Source organism: Telopea speciosissima, chromosome 6 (assembly GCF_018873765.1).
Source record: "Telopea speciosissima isolate NSW1024214 ecotype Mountain lineage chromosome 6, Tspe_v1, whole genome shotgun sequence".
In the NCBI taxonomy this organism is placed as follows: Eukaryota; Viridiplantae; Streptophyta; class Magnoliopsida; order Proteales; family Proteaceae; genus Telopea; species Telopea speciosissima.
Genome location: NC_057921.1, coordinates 39,007,829 through 39,029,178, shown reverse-complemented (window position 1 = coordinate 39,029,178; position 21,350 = coordinate 39,007,829). Strand labels below are relative to the sequence as shown.

The window sequence follows — 21,350 nt, the reverse complement described above, 5'->3', positions numbered from 1 at the left end:
GTACCTTTTTCTCTGGAAAATCGAGGGTTTCAGAGAGTAGAATACCACCAGTTGATCTGGAACCGTATGTGATTATGTAAGGAGGGCAGATCTGTGAACAATTTCTCGAATTGGGTTCGCAACCACTGCATCTCGATTGAATGTCAGAGCTGTGAAGCCAATTGCATTTCGGATTTTCGTAGCCTACAATCTTGACGGAAGAAAACAATTTGGGGATGAAAGTTGGGATACTTGAGGGGTTTTGGTTTACGAAAGAACAGTACAAGCAGGTATAACGGTGGGTACAGGGGAATCAGACCAGATCACTACCTTTGTCCATTATAAAGGGGACAGTCTGAGGTGGAGTACCAAAGCTGAGGGAAATGGAGTATCCTCCATAGCTGTGAGGGAAAAGAGGGGTTTTAGAGAGAACAAAGATTTGAGGGTTCTTTAGGTGTTTGGCTTTGAGTAAAGAGTCGGAAGCCAGGTGGGTGAGCTTCTACCATGGATCTGCAGAGGGGTTCTTGTTGAATTGTGAAAGAGAGAAAGAGAGAGATATATCCAATTTTTTCGAACCTTCAATATATAGATTAAACATCAGCTTAAATGAATTTCGATGGTTCCCCTTCTAAAAAAAAAAACCTTCAAGAGGTTTGCCGAGAGCTGCTTCTCTGCTTTCTCTTCTCCAAAAACCCTTGCTAGGTTTTCTAGGTTTGAGAGGGATTGTGTGAGAATTACCATAGCAGCAACGGGGAAAAAATTGCAGTGGCTGATTAGCCACGGCAGTGGGGTGGGGGTGGGGGAAAAAATTGTAGCGGCGGTGGGTTATGGGAAAACAGAGGAGGTGGGTCCTGACACTTCTAGCCGGAGAGAAGGGGAGTAAGAGAGAGAGAGAGAGAGAGAGAGAGAGAGAGTGAGAGAGAGTTGTAGATGCAATCCTCGACATTGTTGAGGTGCAGAACAGTTTCAGTCGTCGCACGGAGACGGGGTTGCAGGGGAGCAAGAGGAGGGCTGGAGGGGGTGGCGGCGGCGGCTGAAGAAACAACAGAAGGAGAAGAAGGAGAAGAAGAAGGGGAGAAAAAAGGAATAAAAAAAAAGTCATTAATTCATCATTAAGGGTATTATAGGGATTTCACTGTGGTAAGGGTAATTTCGTCATTTCAAAATAGGATCGACAAAGTTCAAAGATATCGCCGGAGAACAGAGCTTGAAGAAACGTTGGAGAACAGAGCTTGAAGAAAGCTGTTCTTCACGCTCCGAAGGGAAGAACATGGTATTTCCTAGTAAATTTTTCCTAAAAGTTACTAAGGGGTAAAATAGTCATTTTAAACTTTGGATGATACTAGGAGGGTAAAATCGACATTTTATCTTTGGGGGTCACTTTGCTTAACGTTAGGGGGAAGTTTGATATTTTGCCAAAATATGGTAAGTTTCAGCTATATTGGATACTTTTAGGGGGTGTCCGTGAAATTTTCCCAAAAGAAAAAGGAAAATGCCATGTAGATTTAGTAAGGATAAGGGTTTTCTATGTATTTAAATTTTGCCATTAGTGTTGTGGCAGTTTTAATAATATAGATATGTAGGTAATGGTGTGAATTAACTACAAATCAATTTTAAAATTCGGATCCAATCATAATATATTTTCTCATAGCTGTGGATTTTTTCATGCTTCATTTTCCTGCTTGAGAAATTCTATTTAAGCCAAAATCTGGAATGTAAGTAACAGACTTGCTTAACAACAAAATTTCTGACTCGAGTGGTCTTGAATTTTTTTCAATGCTTTATTTTGCCACTTAAGAAACTACGTTGAAGCTGAAATTTGGAATGTAAGCCACAAACTAGTCTAACAAAAAAATTTGAGACTTGGCATATACTTTCTCAATGGCCTTGAAAATTTTCAATATTTTATTTTGCCATTTGAAAAACTGTGTCCTGCCACTTGACATTAAAAAAAAAAACACAAGAAAGTGATGTTTGGATTTTTGTGGTAATTCTTGAGGTTGATTAGTCCAGAATCCATGGCTTATAACTGATTATTGACAAAAAACAAGAATATATATGTTAAAATTTCTTATACTTCTAATGCATAAAAAAATTCTTAAATTTCTTAGAATTTCATAAACAAAATCTCATCCAAACATGGAAATAAGTGATGGTTGGTTACACGACCTACAATCAAGTCCCACCTTTACCCAGCGGAATCTGCACTCCTTACCCTCTCCCCTCTCACTTGTAACCTACCTCCCCATTTCCCTATCCCTTGGTGAATCTAAACAGGCTACAAAGAACCCACTAAGAACTTGAACCAGGCATCATGGACCGGGCTTAGGCTATATCCGTGGAACACTTGCAGACCAGTCTCTGGTTCATCAGTTAATTTGGTCTACACTCACATGAGCCATATCATTCTTAAATCACTTTCTTTTCTATGATAAAGCTTGGGTCATGCTCAGTGTAATCAACCTAAGATTGTTGTGTCCTTGACAATTATGCCCTTTTGAGGATGATATACACCAAGGGAAATATACAGCAAATAGTGAAGCGTTATACTTCACTCAGCATATTGACACCTAGGACCCATATGTAAGGGTTTTCTTTGCCGACACTGTACCTAGTGAAATATAACACTTCACTATTTAACAGACAAGCATCTCATTGGTATCATTTCAACTTAAAGTGAGTAGAGAAAATAGTTTTTTTTTTGGGTAAAGGAGTAGAGAAAATAGTAAAAATTACAAAAATTGTCATTTTGTTTTTTATATTCATCTCCATTTGATGACATTTGATAATTTTTACTAAAATTGTGAATTAGAGTTTGAACATGAAATGTAATGATATATTGTCTTTTTATCACATGGACTAACCCATGTACCAGTCCAAGTAGCAAATAGTAAAGTGTTATACTTCACTAGGTGGTGGGCAAGCAACACAATAGTTAAGTTGCACTATTACAACCTGTTAATTGCGGATTCAAAACTTGGAAATAGCCTCAGGTTACTTACATTGAGAACGGATCATTTGCATGTACATGCGAGAGGTAATCATTTGTCATTTTTATTTCCATTAAAACCCCTCCTCTTGTAAGTGACAAAAATGAGACAGGTGAGTATCTCTCACATGTATCTGGATATGCACGTACATGCAGAGTAACTGGACTCCCAATGAAACACTATTTTTTTTATACTTCACTAGGCATTGTGATGCTAGAAGTTCCTTGCTAGCACTTCTTCTTTTTTGGAGGGGGGGGGGGTGTCAAGAGTCTTTCAGCTGCAATTGGGTAGGAGTAGGCCTTGGGAATGGGAGGGCATAGAATAGGCAAGATTGAAGAGGCAAAGTGCAGAACTGCAGATATGGGTGGTGGCAGTGTGAACGGAAAGGAAAGCAGTAGTTAGTGTGTGAGTTAGTGGAGAGACATGCACAGGCGAATCTCATTCTCCCTTTGTTATATATTCTCAGCTCAGCTCCCACCTTCCCCACTTGCAGTAAATCCTATCTCTCTCAACTGAGATATTCGTCGCTTCTTCACCAAGAACCCATTCCCCTCTAATAAAAAGACCATTTGTCCCTGATATTCTCATTCTTTTATACTTCTTGTGGATTCTTTCTTCAATTGTACACATCTTTCTTGCTTCCTTTTGAAGCTCTCGCTTCTTCTTCTGCCTCTCTGCTAATCTTTAAACTGTCAAGAAATTTCTTCACCTCCCATGGCTTCCGTAAACCCCATCATCTTGGCATGGTATATGAATCCTATTATAGACCTCTCTCTTTCCTTCCCTCTTTCTTCAATCACTTGCAGGCTCTATTTGGAAGCTGACAGAACTTCTTCATTTTCTTTTCCTCTCAGGGGTGCTGGAGAAGATGGGCAGTTGGGCATTGGAAACAATGAAGAGAAAGAATGGGTTTGTGCTGTCACGGCTCTCGAGTCTGAAAGGGTTTGCTCTGTTGTCGCCGGGAGTAGAAACTCGCTTGCCATATGTGAAGATGGAAAAGCTTGTCGTCCTTAACTCTTGATCTCTTTCTTTTGTGGCGTTTTAAGATTTGTATCTTGATTATGCTCTCTTAGTCCCTTCTTGTCTTCACCTTTACTGAAAAAAAAAGGTTCTCTCTCTTCACTTGGCTATCAGCTTTTTACATGGGGCTGGAACCAGAGAGGAACTTTAGGCCACTCACCAGAAACAAAAACCGACAACATTCCTAGCCAGGTTAAAGCTCTTGCCAATATGAAGATTGTTCAAGTAAGTGGAACTAAAGTTTGAATTTAACTCTAAATATTGAACACCATTATATACATTTTTTTTATATGGGTTTTTTATTTCAGGCAGCAATTGGTGGGTGGCATTGTCTGGCTGTCGATGATCATGGCCGTGCATATGCTTGGGGTAATTCACTAAAGAATGTTTGCTTGGAATGTGGATCATGTGTTTGGTTGAATTTTGATTGCTATGTTTGGTGCAGGTGGCAATGAGTATGGGCAATGTGGCGAAGAACCTGAGAGGAAAGACGATGACAGTCGGGCTCTCAAAAGGGATATTGTCATTCCTCAGCGTTGTGCCCCAACGCTTACAGTTCGCCAGGTTTGTTAAATTAACATAATCAGATCAGATTATAGGAATCTTCTTGATTCTCCTCGTGTCCATTGGTCACTTTTTCCGACGATCCTTTAATAGGCCATTGCTTGAAAATTATAAATCTGTAGGTACATTAGCTCTGCTGTTATTGAATTGATTAATTTGGAGACACTTGAAAAGGTCATGAGATGGAGCTCATGAATCAAAGGCTTTGCTGCATTGCTTGGCAAAGTAATCTTATGATGAGCTCACACTGCTGCAGAATTGTCTTTTTGCCTGATAATCGTTGCTTTTTGCATACTGTTTTAATGATTCAAAGAGTAATGATTAACAGAAAGAATTTGGAAATATCTATTGAAGTTATCTTTACAGTCTGCTGTGAAACCAAGATCCAAAGGCACCATTTAAGTTAGAGGCGCCCTTCTGTATTGTATCTTTGATTCAGTATCCTTGTGTCATATAATCGCCAGGAATTGTTGTCTCTGTGTAATGAAAAAAAATATACATTGAGAGAAGAAACTTGGTTTCAGTCAGCGTTTTTTAACATGTTGAGTTGGACAACATTTGCATTTGATAGAGAAATTAAAATGTGGAAAACAGCTCAGAAATGATTCCCTTTGATAATCTTCTGAAATTCAATGTCAGAAATGTAGTTCGGCATTGTTCTTGCTAGTTTGTATGTATTACAGAACAATGAGACCTATGTTGAAGTACTTGTTTGTGTTCAGCATTACTTGGATCACACCAAGTTTCACTTAGGACTTATTCATCTCCTTGTAGCATCAAAGAAAGAAAAATTGAGAATATTGATTCTTTTAGTATAGACATGTCTGTGAAGATGCGGACTACCTGCACCTGGACAGAAAGACCCTATGAAGCTTTACTGTTCCCTGGGATTGGCTTTGGGCCTTTCCTGTGCAGCTTAGGTGGAGGGCGAAGAAGGCCTCCTTCCGGGGGGGCCCGAGCCATCAGTGAGATACCACTCTGGAAGAGCTAGAATTCTAACCTTGTGTCAGGACCTACGGGCCAAGGGACAGTCTCAGGTAGACAGTTTCTAGTAATCATAAAGAAAGAAACGAAGATTTTTTTTTATGGGGAGGATTGGTGGTGTCTTATCCTAGATGAATACAAGGAGATGAATAAGTCCTAAGTTGCATTGAATTTCAGAATACAAGGAGACGAATAATTCCAACCATGTCAAAGAAGGGACTGTGAACATAGACTCTTATTCATCTTCTTGTTCATTTTGTAAGATGTGTTGCACATCCTTTCTCTGTTTATTTTCAGAATACATCAATGGAATTTTTGTTGTTCTTTGCCAGAGAAAAAAGTAGAAAAGCATATGATCATTCTTCCTCTCTTTCTTTTTCTTTGGTTGTCTATATATGCACACACATGCATAAATTTTGGAGTGTGAGACTGGCAAGCACCACAACCTCCAATGTCAAGTCGTCCTTGTGACATTGTTTCTTTAAAGCATTTATTACCCTCATTGTTTTGTTCGATTGAATGTAATAATTAATACTTTTCAATATTAGATTGCTTCTGCAGTATCTCTTGCGTCTGTGATAAACAGTGAGAAGGTTTCCATAAAGAAATGCTTCTATAAATCAATTGATGTCTTATACATGTTTCACAGTTAAATTTTAAGGCATCAAGAAAGTAATTTTATGGTATCCTTAAACCATTTGAGTTCAAATTTCTGCTAATTCTTTTCTCGTACTTTTTGCGCTGTTGGTTGCACCTCGTTAACATAATTATATATTCTAAAAAGGAGCTGTAATTCTCCCATGTTTTTGCATCTCCATACTCAACCAACATTTTTATTTTATTTTATTCGAAAGTGTATCTTCTTAATGGCAATTTTTAAAAAAAAAATATTTTATTGTCCTTGCTAATTCTTTTCACGTACTTTCTGTACTGCTGGTTGCACCTAGTTAACATAATTATATATTCTAAAAAGGAGCTGTAATTCTCCCATGTTATACTCAACCAATATTTTATTTTATTTTATTTGACAGTGCATCTTCTTATTGGCAACTATTTATTTATTTATCTATTTATCCTGCAAAAGAAAATTTTAAACACAAATCTTCCTCTCTTTTTTGGGAACCCGGTAAAAAAAACTCTCATATAGCTTATCCTTTTTCCTCTTATCCTATCTAACATCATTCCCTAATATCCTTTACTTAATTACTCCATATTAGGGAACCCCATCCCCCACCCTCTCTCCCTCTCTCTGTCTCCTTGGGGGGGGGGGGGGGGGGGGGAAGGGGTGTGCACTCATGTCTTTATGCTGCATCCTTGCATCACTTCGCTATTTGTTAGTTTAATTTAATTAGCATCACAAAGGGATTTGCTAGTTTAATTTTAATATGATGATTATTACTTCTAGTACTAAGATATAATGTTCTTTTTTATTTGCACATTAAACAAGAGACAGTCAGCTCTACACCAGTGCTTAAAAGCTTACATTCTCTGACTGCATTATCTTTAGGTGGCTGCTGGAGGTACGCACTCTGTGGTGCTTACACGTGAGGGACATGTATGGACATGGGGTCAGCCATGGCCTCCTGGAGATATGTATGTCTATTAACTTACTGGTTGTCTGAACAGCTAAACCTGTATTCATTTATTACCGCATTATTGATCTCATGGAGTGCATTTACGTAACACACGTGGTAATACTTATAATTATGTTGTTTATAATAGAAAACAGATATCAATTCCTGTAAGAGTTCGAGGTCTTGAAAAGGTGAGGCTTATTGCAGTTGGTGCTTTCCACAATTTGGCCCTTGTAGAGGAAGGAGTTTTATGGGCATGGGGTAACAATGAATACGGACAACTTGGAACTGGAGATACTCAGCCAAGATCTCAACCTATTCCTGTTCAAGCACTATCTGGTCTCACTTTGGTGCGTGTCATAAAGTCTGATCCCTCGCCTGCTTTTGTCAAGTTATATCATTTTCTTTGTTCACATTTCAGTATGGTTACTTTTAAAATTAAGTAGTAACTATCAGTGAACTGTTAACATTTAAATTCATGACAATGAAAGACATACTCCATAGATATAATGTTCCACTGAAGTTTCTTTGTTTAATGCCTTTCCTCAAGTATATGAACGGTATAACCACCTCCCCCTGTGGGGGGGAAAAAGTAACTTGTCTCGTTAGAGCTAACAAAGTATGTAAGATGGACTATTGAGAGAATAGGTCAATTGTTTGTAAGCTGTCTTATCTCACGTCATGCACAAATCACTTTTGTTGAGTTGACAATTTAGTATGACGGATGCCTTCAATGCTTAATTAAGAGATAAGTATAATACGCTGACAGACTATTGTACTCGTGGACATGTTAGGATTGGAATTCTTCTCCATACTATTGAATTGTCATAGCTCATTAATATCTCTGTTCTTCAAATATTATATAACTAGCTTTCACCAAATATTTGGTGGAGTCACAAAGTGGAAATAATGCTTGATTCTTTCACAAATATTGTGTCGAAGAACATGATTTGCTACTTGATTGTTTGCATATGCGTCCATCAGGGGATAAAATCATTATCATAAAGCAAAACATTTTGAGTCTCTTGACCAGATCAACTCTTACATTGAATGAGAAGTTTGAACTTTCCATTATTATGTAAACCAAATTGATTGTTTTTTCCCATGCCATCAAGAATATTTGTGAAAATTACTGATTAGAAAAGTTAAATGGTTCTCTGTTTGGATTTTCCATTATTCTGTAACCAAAATAATTTGATTTTCCATGCCGTCAAGCTTATTTATGAAAATTATTGATTGAGAACGGTAAAATAACTATTGAATCTTCCAAGACTAAGTTGCCAAGTCAATTTTCTTGGTAGATGAATCTCTATTTGTGTCAAAGAGAGCTGCACTATGAGGATTTTCCTGAAGACACCACAAAGCCCTAACAGTGACAAGTCAAAGGGCCCTAAGACAGCTTTGGCCGAAGAAGGCCATGATGGAGGGCCCATGAACCCTAACCTTAAACTAAGGAATTAAGGCCAATATAAGGGAAATATAACAAGAGTTAGTGGTGGACAGAACAGGGAGATTCTTAATAACTCAACAACTAGTGTTGTATTAGGCTTGAAAATATCGTCAAACCACCTTTAGGAAACAGTCCAACCAATCCCCAAAATATGGCTAGAAACCACATCAGATAAAAGGGTGGTGATTGGCCTGCTAATGGCTTGCAGCCAGAACAGAGTATGGTTTCTAGTTTGGGACGTAACAGAGACTGGTAAGTACGACTAACGATGGATTTCAGCAGGGTGGTGTAGTAGGATTCAAGGGACAAGATATGGGATAAACAGGGACAGATTGAGAGAGAAATGGGTGTGGAGAAGTGGACTGAAAATAGATGTTGAAACATAGTACTTGCAGACAACGGATACGGCTATCAAACTGACCTCTCTTCTTGTGGTCTTGATATTTGCTAAGATCTATATTCTACTTCGTAATTGCTTAATATGTATTATTACAGTTACAATATTACATTGCACACACGCACACACACACAAAGCTGTCCACATTCATGCACATTTAGTAATTGGTTTTCTTAGCGTTCCTACACAGGGCTGAGAGCCATTAACATCTTTATGCTTCTCTAGGTTGATATTGCTGCAGGAGGATGGCATTCCGCTGCATTAACAAATGAAGGAGAGGTATTTGTATTTCTTTTTTTAACTAAATTGAGTTTTATAGTAAGATATCATTTTAATCGGTGTTATTACTATCACTTTAATGGATACAAGTGTTATTTGTACTACCACTTCAATGGATACATTTGTTAGTAGTTGTAAAACGTATCATAGATTCATTGTTGTCTAACTTTTCCTTTGCTTTTTTTTCTTTTTTTTTTTTTTTTTTTTTTTTTTTTTTTTTTTGAGGGAGGATTTGGGGAGGGGGGGTAGGCAAAGGGAAAAGTATTTGCACCATTAAACTTGGCCTCACTAACTTCTAAAATTTAGGTTTGATATTCCACAATTATTTTCCTTGTCCATTTCCTTGTTTCCCTTCTCAGAATGACTGGTTAAAGGTTATTTAGTACATATGATGAAATTGAAAGTCAAGAAATCCTACTCTTATACTATTGTCTAGATTTAGTTTCTCCTGCTTTCCTAGTTAACATCCTTCACAATAGCACTGACATCCAAACAGATGGAAGCCTTCACCATCCAAATGGGCTTAACTTTTAATGTTTATTATTGTCAAGATGCAAGTGAGACTCGAAATTTCACTTGAACCTCAACCAGAGATCTGGTTCAGAATTGAACCAGACCCATGCAACCCAACTTGTAGGAACTGGCTTTCTTTTTTCTTTCTAGTAGAACACTGCATCATTACGGCATCAATCCTCCACCACCACCCCCCCCCCCCCGGTTCAAAAAAACTTGTCCTAGAGTTTTGTAGAAGGGTAAGAATAAGAATACGATAATGGGTGCTTGCAGCCTCTTGTTTGCAACTCGAACAATATTCAAAATATGAAGCTTCGACCGATGACTGTGTCTTGAAACAAGTGAGTAGAGGTGTCAAAATGCTAACCGAACAGGTGAAACCAGTCCGACCGAACCAGTCCTTGTTGGATCGTCCTTGGATTGGGGTATTTTGAAACCGAACCGAACATAAAAATCGGACTGGAACCAAAACCAAACAGATATAAAACGATTAGAAACCGTTAACAGAGTGAAACTCATTAAAAAAACATATTTTCTCATACTTTATGTATACATATACATGTTAAACCGAAACTGAAACCTACCTGATAACAAACCGATAAGAACCTCAAACCAAACTGAACCTTTCCTTATTGGTTTGGTTTTAGATTCACCATTCACACACCGAAACCGATTCAGCCCGAACCGAAACCAGACAAAACCAACCGATTGACACCCCCACATGTAAGGAAGAACAAACTCATGATATGGAACAACTTTCGTCGCAATAGGATCTATCACAAGCTCTTTTATTTTCAGAAGGACTGAACTTCCTCAGTAAGCTCAGTAGAAACAAGTTCTTCATCTTGTTTAACCTCTTCCAATTCCTTTTGTGGCTGCACTTATGATGTCACTTCGATCGACTTTAAAGAGCTATCACGTTGTAGCCCTTTCAAGACAATAGTTTGTTGTAGATGAAAGGGCTTTAATGTACATAAATTTGCTTCAAGATCGAGAACACCTTGTCGAGCTTCAAGCCATGATTGACCCACTACAATGGCATGTTTCGGAGAAGGAAACATGATACATTGTGCCCCATCGAAATAAGAGCAAATTAAGAACTCAATAAAAAAATCATCATCAGAATTAATGATGATTTCACCATATAAAGCGGAATGCTGGGTAGTTAAGAAGCATCATATAGATAAACTCAGCGTAGCAGAGATGAGGATATTGAGATGGATGAGTGGCAAAACTAGGAAGGATGAAGTAAGGAATTATCATATTAGAGCTGATTTGAGAGTAGCTCCGATACATGATAGCTACGAGAAAGGGGGGGATCCGGGAGTAGACTAACAGGTGTTTTGAAGTCCAAGACACTGGAAGGAACCCAGTTTATAAGAAAAGCAGTAGCAGGAACTGCATCACCCCAATAGAATTTGGGAACATGAGTGGTTAACATCAAGGAATGAGGGACTTCAAGGAGATGTCGATTCTCTCCTTTTGGGATACCATTTTGTTGTGGGGTATGGAGACAAGAGTTTTGGGATAAAATACCATGTTCATCAAGGTATTGAAGGAATGAACCATCTATATATTCTGTCCTATTACCGCTTCTCAAAATTTGAACCTGGGCATGGAACTGGGTCTTGATCATAGTATTTGACTGAGCATATGACATGATGAGAGCACCATTGGTCAACCAAGTATTGGCAGCTGTCGTAGCAGTTGGTTTGGGGATGTCACCATTCAAATACCCCAAAAGATTATTACCTCCGATAGTGAGAACGCACGTCCGGGACCAAGTGAGATAATTAGTCCCATTAAGCTTTCTAGGGCATATCTGAAGAGTAGGGTTATGGCTGTAGGTTCCAAGACGATCCACAACACTACCCTCAACTACCTCTGTAGAGGTAGAACTACTTTCTGCCATTAATAAAGAGGTAAATATGAGCCAAAAATAATAAGCGGGATGAAGCCCCAAAGATCACTTATTGGGGGAGATACAAAGGTTGAAGACGGCAACCAAGAAAGAAGACCAGTAGCAGTGTGGCAGGAGGTCTATAAATGGCCTGGCTGTGCGCGGCAAGAGGGCGGTGAGAGGGTGGCCCTTGGCGATGCACGGCGAAAGGACTGGAACCCTTAGTGGTGAACGGTGGAGAGGGCAAGAGCCCTGGTGGTGTCCAATGTCCATACACTAGTTCTATAAATAATATGTCATGTTATATGCCAGTAGGTGGATTTATTTACATCAAATCATAGTAACATGTCATAGAAGATGAATTACTTTTCATTTCTTGATATATCTTGGATGGAGATGAATAACTGTTGATGTTGATTCGAAGTCAGAATTATCAAACTGTAACTTTGTCTATCTTTAACATGTTTTTGTTTTTGAATATAGGTTTCCCCTGACAGTTGCTCAAACTTTTCCTATTTATTCAGTAACTTTCCTCAACACATTAACATTGTTAAAACTTGATTTAGAAATTCTATTTTTTTTTTACACTTTGTTTAAAATTCAAATGCACAATGGTGCAAGTTTCCACATTTATATCTGCACCAACACTCTCTTCATCCAAGAGTGGTGGGCGATGGGGTGATACAGTAGTACAGTACATACAACTACATGGAATTCAAGGGAACAAAGTCATGTAAAAAGTCCACAGAATAAGTTGAAATGTGTAGAATGCAGTCAGGTAAAGAATTTGAGGACAACATAATTAAACAGTCAGTTTTTGTGGGTGTTGAGTAATTTGAGTTATCCAGGCTGCATTTGGTACTACACTATTTTAGATGTGAAAAAAAAAAAAAGAACCAAGGTTCCAAAAGTGTGATGAAAATGTTGCACACTTGAAGAAGGAAGAATCATGTCAAAATTTTCTCATCTATATATTACAAAAATAAGGAAACACTTCAAAATATTTGGGAATATTCATTTATGGGCAAGAGATCGCTAACTGGTCATGTAGCCCCTGTACCCGTGCGGGAGCCAATGAGAGTGTGTACAAAAACATTGGTTTCGGTGGGATTTCAATTTCACTAGGGACTGAACAGTCTTTTCGCAGGCTCGTATCTTTTTTACAGGAACCACCCGACCAGTTAGCGTTCTTTTTCACTTCATTTATATTGATGATGTGATAAAAGAAGCATATATGCATCTTAAAATTACTCTGCCATAAACTGGCACATTAGTGATGACCTCAAAGAAAATGGACATTAATGTTTGTCTACCAGGTTCAAAACATTTGCTTATTTATTTATTTTTCATGTTGATAGGGCATAGGGTAATTAAAATCAGTGAAGATTTTTACAATGAATATGCAGATGCTAATAGATAGGGAGAAGGGAATATCATACCACTTGGGTATCGAACTGTTATTATTTGGTCAACCACTATCTATACGTTGCAAAGGAACATTATCCATTTCATGATGATACCCATGGGACTGGAGGCCCTTTAGACCATTTATGCAACTCAACTCGAATGGAATATTATCCCTTATACTTGTGATTTTGTTAGATGAATCTGTAATCTGTTTCTGCCATCCAATCTTTCTCACCACTGTGAAGAGTAAGTTAGTGTTTAAAGGTAATCTGCAACATGTCCAATGCCTTGATCTTTTATTGCAGGTGTATGATTGGGGAAGGGGAGAGCATGGTAGACTTGGATTGGGAGATGACAGGAGCAGCAAAATGGTGCCACAGAAGGTTCAACTCCTAGTCGGGGAGGACATTGTTCAGGTACATAATAAAACTGAGAAAAAATAATGCATTCATCTTGTGCTGCTTCTGTTCTCAACTGCATTTGATTAATTTTTAACCATGTATTCAGGTTTCTTGTGGTGGTACGCACTCGGTCGCTTTAACACGAGATGGGAGAATGTTCTCTGTGAGTACCTTAAAAGTTTTCAAAGAGTGACTTAGTTATAATAATAGAATTCAAAACAAGAATCCAAGAAATGATATTAATTTTGAGGACTCTGTTGTGTTAAGAAAGAGAGAGATTATAGATGCCAATATAAACTCACTTACCTGTATATATGGCATTTTCGACAAAATGAAACCGCAATATTTTCTTTCACATTATGCATATATGCAAAAGGGTGACCTAAAATCAGACTCAACCTCACTACCAGGTTATTGGACTGAAAATTTCCAAATGGTTGGTATAAGGTGTGGTAGGTTTAACTTGGGCGTTAGTAACTGTGATGCCATTGCAGAAAGGTAACAGACTGGTTTTTTGTTACAGTTCGGACGAGGAGACCATGGACGCCTGGGACATGGGAGGAAAGTGACAACCGGCCACCCAATTGAAGTGCCAATAAACCGCCAACCTCCAACAAATCTCAGCAGCAGTGACAGCCATGGAAGATGGTGTGTTAAGCTCATCGCTTGTGGTGGACGACATACTCTAGCAATAGCCAAATGGCAGACTGATGAATCAAAACAGTCCTTGTGAATTTAAGCAGGTCAAAATGCATACTCACAGACTATGAAGATCTATGAACTTGTATGAATGCAGCAATTTGATTTTCTTTTGCCACAGAAGAAAGGGATGGGGAAGGACAATTTTATACATTTAGAAGACTATTCTATTTTGAATAAATTTGAATGAATTTGTTACATTGTGCACTTGTGAACTCCGCAATAGATTGTTCTTGCACTCAAACAGGGACTGATTCACGTATTTGGCTACCAAGCTGGTTGTGGATCTGCGTTAGCACTTCTCTGGCACGTGCGCTTCTGTGCTGTAAACGTTGGTGTAAGACCTCAGACATCTGGTTAAAGAAATCAGTATCCCATCTGTTAATTAATAAGGGGTCTTCAGCATAGCAGATGTACAAGGATGTAACGGCACTTTCCACCACCACCATTGCCAGCCCTACCTGATAAATATATATATACATATTTTTATTTCTTACATATTAGATGACATTCAATGAGGGAATGCATTCAACTTCCACAGATTTTAACTATTGAGTAATTTGGAGAGTGCTATAATCTGGTTCAACTTTAAAAAATCTGTATTTGTATCTCAAGAATACAGACTACCATGAGAATTGACTAATCTATAATGGAGAATACTTTCACTCCCTCTGTCCCAAAAAGACAATGGTTTGAAACAACTCCTAACCCCCCCCCCTCCCCCACCAAAAAAAGTTTTAGGAGATTGTTGTTAATGTATTAGGATCACTCAGTAGTCTACACACTGTTTCCAACATTACCCCTATAAGTTTGGCTCGTGTAATAAAGGGAAACAATTATGATAAGTGAATACAATTAAATGTGTGGATGCTTAAATAGGGGCATTATGGGAATTTAACAGAACTTCATATATTGGTTTTTAAAATGGACAAACATTTTTTGATAGTGAAAAAACTCATACAGGTCTTTCTTTCTGGGACAGGAGTAGTATAAAGTTTTTCATCAAATAGAAGATCAAAATGGTCTCAATCGGTCAAAATTGTGGTTACAGACAAGTAAGAATTTCATCACCACAACAAGGTCAGCGAGAATATAATTGGCACAATATGTAAATTCCATTAAAGAAGAATTATTGTTGGAGCTTACCAAGGTTGTCCCCATCAACATAGAAGTAGATCCAACCATAAGCATCCTATCCGGTTTCTTAAACCATGTCCAAATTCCAGCACAGGTTCCCGCAATAAGCCCACCCAAGATAGTGCCCATCAGCAGAACCGCACCTGAACAATCGTAGGCAACAAGTGCCTCGACACCAGTAGACTGAAATAATTCCCAAGCATCTCTTGCTGAACGATTAAAGCTTTTACCAGAAACTGCTATCTGGATGAACAGCAGCAAATATGAAAGGTTTCAGACCATGCAAACTAAAACCACAAGCCTCTTAACAAGGAATAGGATTCACTAGAATACATCAGGGGGAAGTAAATTGGCATTCTTACCACAAGGTCAACCCTCCCACCCAACCCCCCCCCCCCCCCCAAAAAAAAAAAAAAAACGGTTCCATCATATTATAATCTCATCATGAAAACTCGTTAAAGAAAATTGGTCAAACGCAAAATATTTTTGTATGGACTAAAGCATGTAACAGATCATACATTCTCCATGTAGGAAACCAGATGTAGACAATTGCTGGCATGAAAGAAATATATCACATCTCACGTAGGAAACTTATAGGTGAGAACTAAGTAGCATTAGACGCTAAAAAAAAAAAGAAGCATATCAGGAGAAGGTGGCCTATCTTCATGAACAGCACAAATGGGCTGGAAAAAGGAACATGTCGAGAGAGGAACACTCATCTTCATCAACAGCATTATGTGAAGGTTTCTGACAACTCAAATCCCTAAAGCAAAGGCAAAACATCTGAATGGCAAAGTTTATGACTTTTAGACTAGATAATCCAAGAAAGGCTTCAATATTCTTGCTCACGCCTTCTGTCCTCATTCTTTGGTTAATTTTGTATCTACTTCCATCAAAATCCAAGCTGTGAATTCATTGATGTCAATATCACATAAACCTGTTAACATCAAGGGACTCGGGACCAACTTCGCTAGAAAGAGAGATTAAAGAGAGATTCTCTCTATCAACCAATGTTGGCATGGGAAAAACATAGAAAGTATTTTTTATATATATCAATGACTAACTAAAAGTAGCATAGTACCAGAAAAAACTTCAAGAAGCTTTTTCCTGCATTTGATTGGATGATAGATGGTCCCCAATGCAGAGGATCTAGATTCCATCTACTGTACAGTGTATTTCTATGTTGGAACAGGAACCCAAGTCCACCTAAGCCTCTATGGTGATACAGCACATTGACATTGATCCTGAACATTATCTTTAATCCTGAAAATTGGTGCTTGGATTAACTAAGATTGTTATAACCGCTTATTCCAAAAGCTCGAGCTGTTAAGTAAGGGCCACAACAATGTGTATCAACAAACACCAACAAACATATTCAAATATCTCGTGAAGCATAAAAAGAATAAAATAGAAAGATCTCTCCAAACAGTCCAAGCAGCAAATTGACACATTTAGGCTTCTTGGCTAATGTGGTGCACATAATACCTCTTGTAAACAGAATTCTCAAAGCCACAGCTGACAGAATTTATTATTGAAGCAAAACATCTCACTTATCTGGAAAGAAGAAAAACATTTTACTCTATAAAGAAGAGAGTGATGAAGATTAATAACAGGAGTAAGAAAATTTACCTGGACATAAGCATACTTGTTGAAAAAACGAACAAGTGTCTCCACAAGATTAAACAAAAAATCAACACAGCAAAGCAGACACTCATTGTTGCCAATCTTAGAGCGGAAACCTCTTATCTGAAACATTTTTAAGATCATGTTTCAAAACAATAGCTGATGGTGATTGAATAACCAAAATTACCATAACTTGACAAACAAAGAAGCAAAAGATCATCAATGCCGGCAGCATGAAGAAGTATTCACAACCAACTAGGATTCATAGCAAGTATAAACATTTTAGAAGCCTTTTACAGGTACCTCCCACCGCAACATCCGGATAGCAGCAGTGAAGAGTGATCCATAGCAGATGCTCCCAAAAGAAGTTGTAACAGCAAACCGTAGTGACTTCGTCAATGGCTTGCGTGGCATTGATGCAGCTTCTCGACCACCATGGATGAGGACAAGAAACACCATTCCAGAAACTATAACATGAACTGTATTACAAAGGACAGCACCTGTCCAGAATAAACTCACTGAAAGCACCTGCAGATACATATAACAACTTTCAGAAGGACTATTGACTCTGCCATGCTGTAAAGGTACATTTCATTTTCATTACATGATAGATTGAATCGAGAGAAAAATTGCCAGCTCACCACAAGAAGCCACCAGCGTCCACCATCACCAATACTTGAAGCAACAACACCAGATGCTCCAAAAGACCATATTACCATCCACAATAACATGACAACCATGAATGCATATGCTACCCGCATTACTTCAGGAAGGCTCCATATCAGCTTCACAGCTTTTTGCAACACCAGCATGGTAAAGGGAAGCCTAGAGAATACAACGTGAAGAGAATCAATCAATATGTCATCAATGAACATCTAATTTAGCAAGTTTCAGAGATAGAAAATTTGGATCAACTTAGTTCCATTCCTAAGACCTAGATGGATTCAGTCTGTGTTGGAAACAACATATATTAGAGTTCATCAACAGTGATGCTGATCTGAGACGATGAGTAGAATACACGGGAACCATAACCCAAATGTATCCAAAATATAAAATTTTCCTCTAGGCCTTCTAAATTCTAATAGTGACTTGTAATAGGTAGACTTAACTTGTCAGTCTTAATAGATTTATCTCTCACTAAAGTCACTACAGTCCTTCTGGCATGTTAGAGAAGTTTATATTAGTAGCCTATTCTGTCAAACTGTTAAATGATGTACAAGGAAAATAGAGTTAAAAATTAAACTAGTTTTAGCACATCAGGAGAGAAATAGATTGTTGATTTCTCATGCTTTAGTAAGAGAATAGATTTCACCCTTGGCTACCTCCTGAGATTCTTGTGCATCATGCTTTAGGTCAGTGAATTGCAGGAAGAGTGGGGACGGTAATAAAAGTGCAAGTAAACTAACTGGTGGATCCAATAAAGGGAAAAAATGAAAAGAAATGTGCGGATTTTTAAAAAATTTTTGGTTTATCATTGGTATTGTAAGCTATCTATGGACTGTAGCTTTGCGTGCTCTTCAGCATAGGGTACAATAGAGGGAAAAAGACGCACATTCGTCAAGGAGACTTGGTCCTAGGTCCTAACAACAACATTCCTAGGTGGCACAAGAGATGGCATGGAAGGCAAAACCCACTTTCTAGATGATCACTTGAACACTAGAGATAGCAGACTGATGCAGATTTATCACCAAACTGGGCTTCTTTGCTTAGGAATAAGTCTAGGGTTGGGTCATATACATGTTGGGCCTTTGATCCCATGGATTTTCAATGTAATAGATCACTTTTATGGGCCTAAACTATAGGTAATATCCCATGGATTTTCAATGTAATAGGTCACTTTTATGGGCCTAAACTATAGGTAATTAGGTTGCATACAGGATTAGTTGTTTTAGTTCCATACTTAGTTTTATTTTGGTGTTTTTATTCATAAATTGAACCAGTTCAACCAATGGTTCAATATAAGTGATTTTAATAGTTTTCTTTTAAGTGTTTAGTGGGGCTGGATTAGGACTCTGTTTTGAGTCTATTTCAGTTTCCTAGTTAGTTTAAGTTACCTTATAAGTTAAAGATTGGTTTAGGCCTTTCCTTTTTAGTGTAGGAGTCTATTTTTGAGTCTTTTATATAAGGTTGTAAGGGGGGCAAGTATGGAACACGAATTTTGATATTAATGAAAAGCTTTTACTGCTCTTCTTCTCCATTGAAGATTTTTGTCTTGTGTTTGATCAAGGCTGGTTGGGATCGGTGTTTGATCAGATTGACACCTTGCAATGTAAAGCCAAGGTGGCTCGTTGGTGGGATCGATGTTTGATCCAATCAACACCTTGCGGTGTGAAGTCCGGGTGGTTCTTTGGAAGCTCTCCTTCAAGTTCTAGATCAATATTCAAGATTTATTCAAGATCCTCTACCCAACTGAGCTGCCCTTGCAACAATAGTAAGTTTGAATCATCCCATCAATACCCATTCTTCTCCTAATCCTCCAAACCACCCTAAAACCCTACTTTTCCCACCCATCTCTTGAAATCATCCCATTACCCAAATTCTTTGCTAACCAACCCAACCATCAAAAACACACCTTACCTTAATCGAATTTCATTCCCTACACTAGGAATAGTTGATCCAAACCCTAGCCCAAATTCCCACCCTAAACCCTAGATTCCTTCAATTTTTATTTTTTAAAAAACCCAAAACCCTAATCCTAATTTGCTGTTAATTCAAGTTTACACACTTCCGCCCATCAAAACATCTCAGGACCTTCACTGATAGACTCCCCTACACCAGCCTAACATAACCAACACCTCAAACCCTAACCCTAATTTTGACCTAAAACCATATTCTACCCCGATCAGACTACCAGTTCATATCAGATCCTGGTTTACTAGCTCCTAGTTGGTCTCCTACCAATCTAGGACTACATTACAAACTTAGTCCTTGGATGATACTATATTAATTCTTGAAAAATTTATGCGAGTCCTATATGGATATCCCTATTCTGAGAATGATGTTTCACACAATATATGGGACCAACAAAGGTATTTAATTTGGGAAGTTGCATGATCTGCAATTATCAATCTAATTTATTAACATTACTTCAACTGCATAGAGGTGCTGGTATCCATGGTTCAAATGGTTTTTGATTGAAACAGATATCCAAACAAGATGTGTGTGAGTCCTTAAAGATTATGACTTTTTCCAACTGAACCTTAATTAAATTATGGAACTGAGATGATATTCCTTATGAATCAAATCACCATGATAGATTAAGACCTCTAACTGAACCTACTTAAATTATGCATAAAGATTAAGACTTTGAAATCATACCTGTCTATAACTGATATTACATACAAGAACTGCAGAGTCGCTCCTATAGCAAATGCAATACCCCAAAAAATCTGTTGACCCCAAAAGCACAACACACTTATAACAGCCAGGTAAGCAGTTAAAATGTGTACTGAAACCTTCATCATCTGATTTGCTCGAGAACCAAGTAAAAATAGCCAACTCCATCCAATAACTGTACCAACACCCCCTGCAACAGCATACGAAGGCCAGTAGTTCTCAGTCAACTCTTTACGATTCTCAAGTATTCCGGCTGTGTATCTGTCAATATTAAGCCTATCAGGCTTCTTAAATCTGTTGATCCCCAGAACTGCAAGAATGAATCCGAATGCAACCAAATGCACGGTGAATACCCCCAACCAGAAAACATCTCTCCAATGTCTGGATGGTTCAGGGGCCCTTTCAGGGGATAGCGTTTGAGAACCATCATCACTCCTTATACTGTGCCTACCATTCTGGAATTAAATTCGAACCCTTTAGCATCATTCTTCAAAAATTGGTAACTCTATTGATGAAAACAAATGGAGATAAAGGGAAGGAAGATGCCTACCTGTTCTGCAGTGGCGACAGAATCGAAGTCAGCGTCTTCTGAAGATGGGCTCTGAGCATCAGTACTCATGGTGTGTCTGATGGAGCGAACCGCCCTACTATAGGGAAGAGAAGCATCTTTGGATCGAATTCGTTAATGGGTCTTCGTATTTTGAAGAGAAAAGAGAGAAACGGAGATGAAACGTAAGATGTGACGACTTGAGGAGTCAAGAGTCAATGAGGGGCTTTTCTAATTCGACATTTTCAAGGAAAGCGAAGTATGAATATTATTCAACGGCTATCAGCAGCAGCAGCAGAAGATGAAGACGAAGAAGAGGAAGACTGGAAGACCCAAACAAAAACAAGAAAAACTGTTGGTGATTTTTGCCACATCGAAACGAAACGGAAACTTGTCACAAAAAAAAAAAACGAAACGGAAAGAGAAGGGATAGGTTGTGGGGGCAGAGAGGGAGTTATTGAGTTCACCCTTAATCCTAAAAGCTTTAAATGAAATGGGTTCCATGCAAGAACCGACACTTGTAATCTGTGAAGGGAGAGAGACAAAACTG

At 38.3% G+C, this 21,350-nt stretch overlaps 2 protein-coding genes across 4 annotated transcripts; one reads left to right on the top strand and one right to left on the bottom strand.

Moving 5' to 3' along the window:
* The first annotated feature begins 3,601 nt into the window (after nt 1-3,601).
* LOC122665185 (ultraviolet-B receptor UVR8-like) lies at nt 3,602-14,355 on the top strand. 2 transcript variants are annotated; one of them, XM_043861269.1, is made up of 11 exons: nt 3,602-3,715; nt 3,824-3,968; nt 4,104-4,214; nt 4,298-4,358; nt 4,435-4,553; nt 7,045-7,130; nt 7,260-7,461; nt 9,184-9,237; nt 13,363-13,473; nt 13,565-13,621; nt 13,982-14,355. In XM_043861269.1, the coding sequence occupies exons 1-11, from the start codon at nt 3,684-3,686 to the stop codon at nt 14,189-14,191; spliced, it is 1,188 nt and encodes a 395-aa protein (XP_043717204.1). In that variant the 5' UTR covers nt 3,602-3,683; the 3' UTR covers nt 14,192-14,355. The 2 variants fall into 2 exon arrangements, with proteins under 2 accessions (XP_043717204.1, XP_043717205.1); XM_043861270.1 differs by having other exon boundaries at nt 3,824-3,972.
* On the bottom strand, nt 14,306-21,036 carry LOC122665184 (CTL-like protein DDB_G0274487). Of its 2 annotated transcripts, none has more exons than XM_043861268.1 (8): nt 20,804-21,036; nt 20,607-20,708; nt 20,236-20,514; nt 17,559-17,742; nt 17,221-17,445; nt 16,924-17,040; nt 15,304-15,537; nt 14,306-14,618 (listed from the first exon to the last, which is right to left on the bottom strand). In XM_043861268.1, exons 2-8 carry the CDS (start codon nt 20,681-20,683, stop codon nt 14,397-14,399), a joined length of 1,338 nt encoding a protein of 445 aa, XP_043717203.1. In that variant the 5' UTR covers nt 20,684-20,708; nt 20,804-21,036; the 3' UTR covers nt 14,306-14,396. The 2 variants fall into 2 exon arrangements, with proteins under 2 accessions (XP_043717203.1, XP_043717202.1); XM_043861267.1 differs by having other exon boundaries at nt 20,236-20,708; nt 20,804-20,884; nt 20,915-21,009.
* Between the last annotated feature and the right edge of the window lie 314 nt (nt 21,037-21,350).

Bases quoted from the DNA above. Each gene is read 5' to 3' on its own strand.
- LOC122665185 (XM_043861269.1), top strand. From the start codon at position 3,684: ATGGCTTCCGTAAACCCCATCATCTTGGCATG. The intron at 7,131-7,259 runs GTATGTCTATTA...TGTTTATAATAG, and splicing joins CCATGGCCTCCTGGAGATAT to AAAACAGATATCAATTCCTG. The intron at 9,238-13,362 runs GTATTTGTATTT...CTTTTATTGCAG, and splicing joins CATTAACAAATGAAGGAGAG to GTGTATGATTGGGGAAGGGG.
- LOC122665184 (XM_043861267.1), bottom strand. From the start codon at position 20,872: ATGAGTACTGATGCTCAGAGCCCATCTTCAGAAGACGCTGACTTCGAT. The intron at 20,709-20,803 runs GTAGGCATCTTC...ATTTAATTCCAG, and splicing joins CTGTCGCCACTGCAGAACAG to AATGGTAGGCACAGTATAAG. The intron at 17,446-17,558 runs GTGAGCTGGCAA...ATGTATCTGCAG, and splicing joins GACGCTGGTGGCTTCTTGTG to GTGCTTTCAGTGAGTTTATT.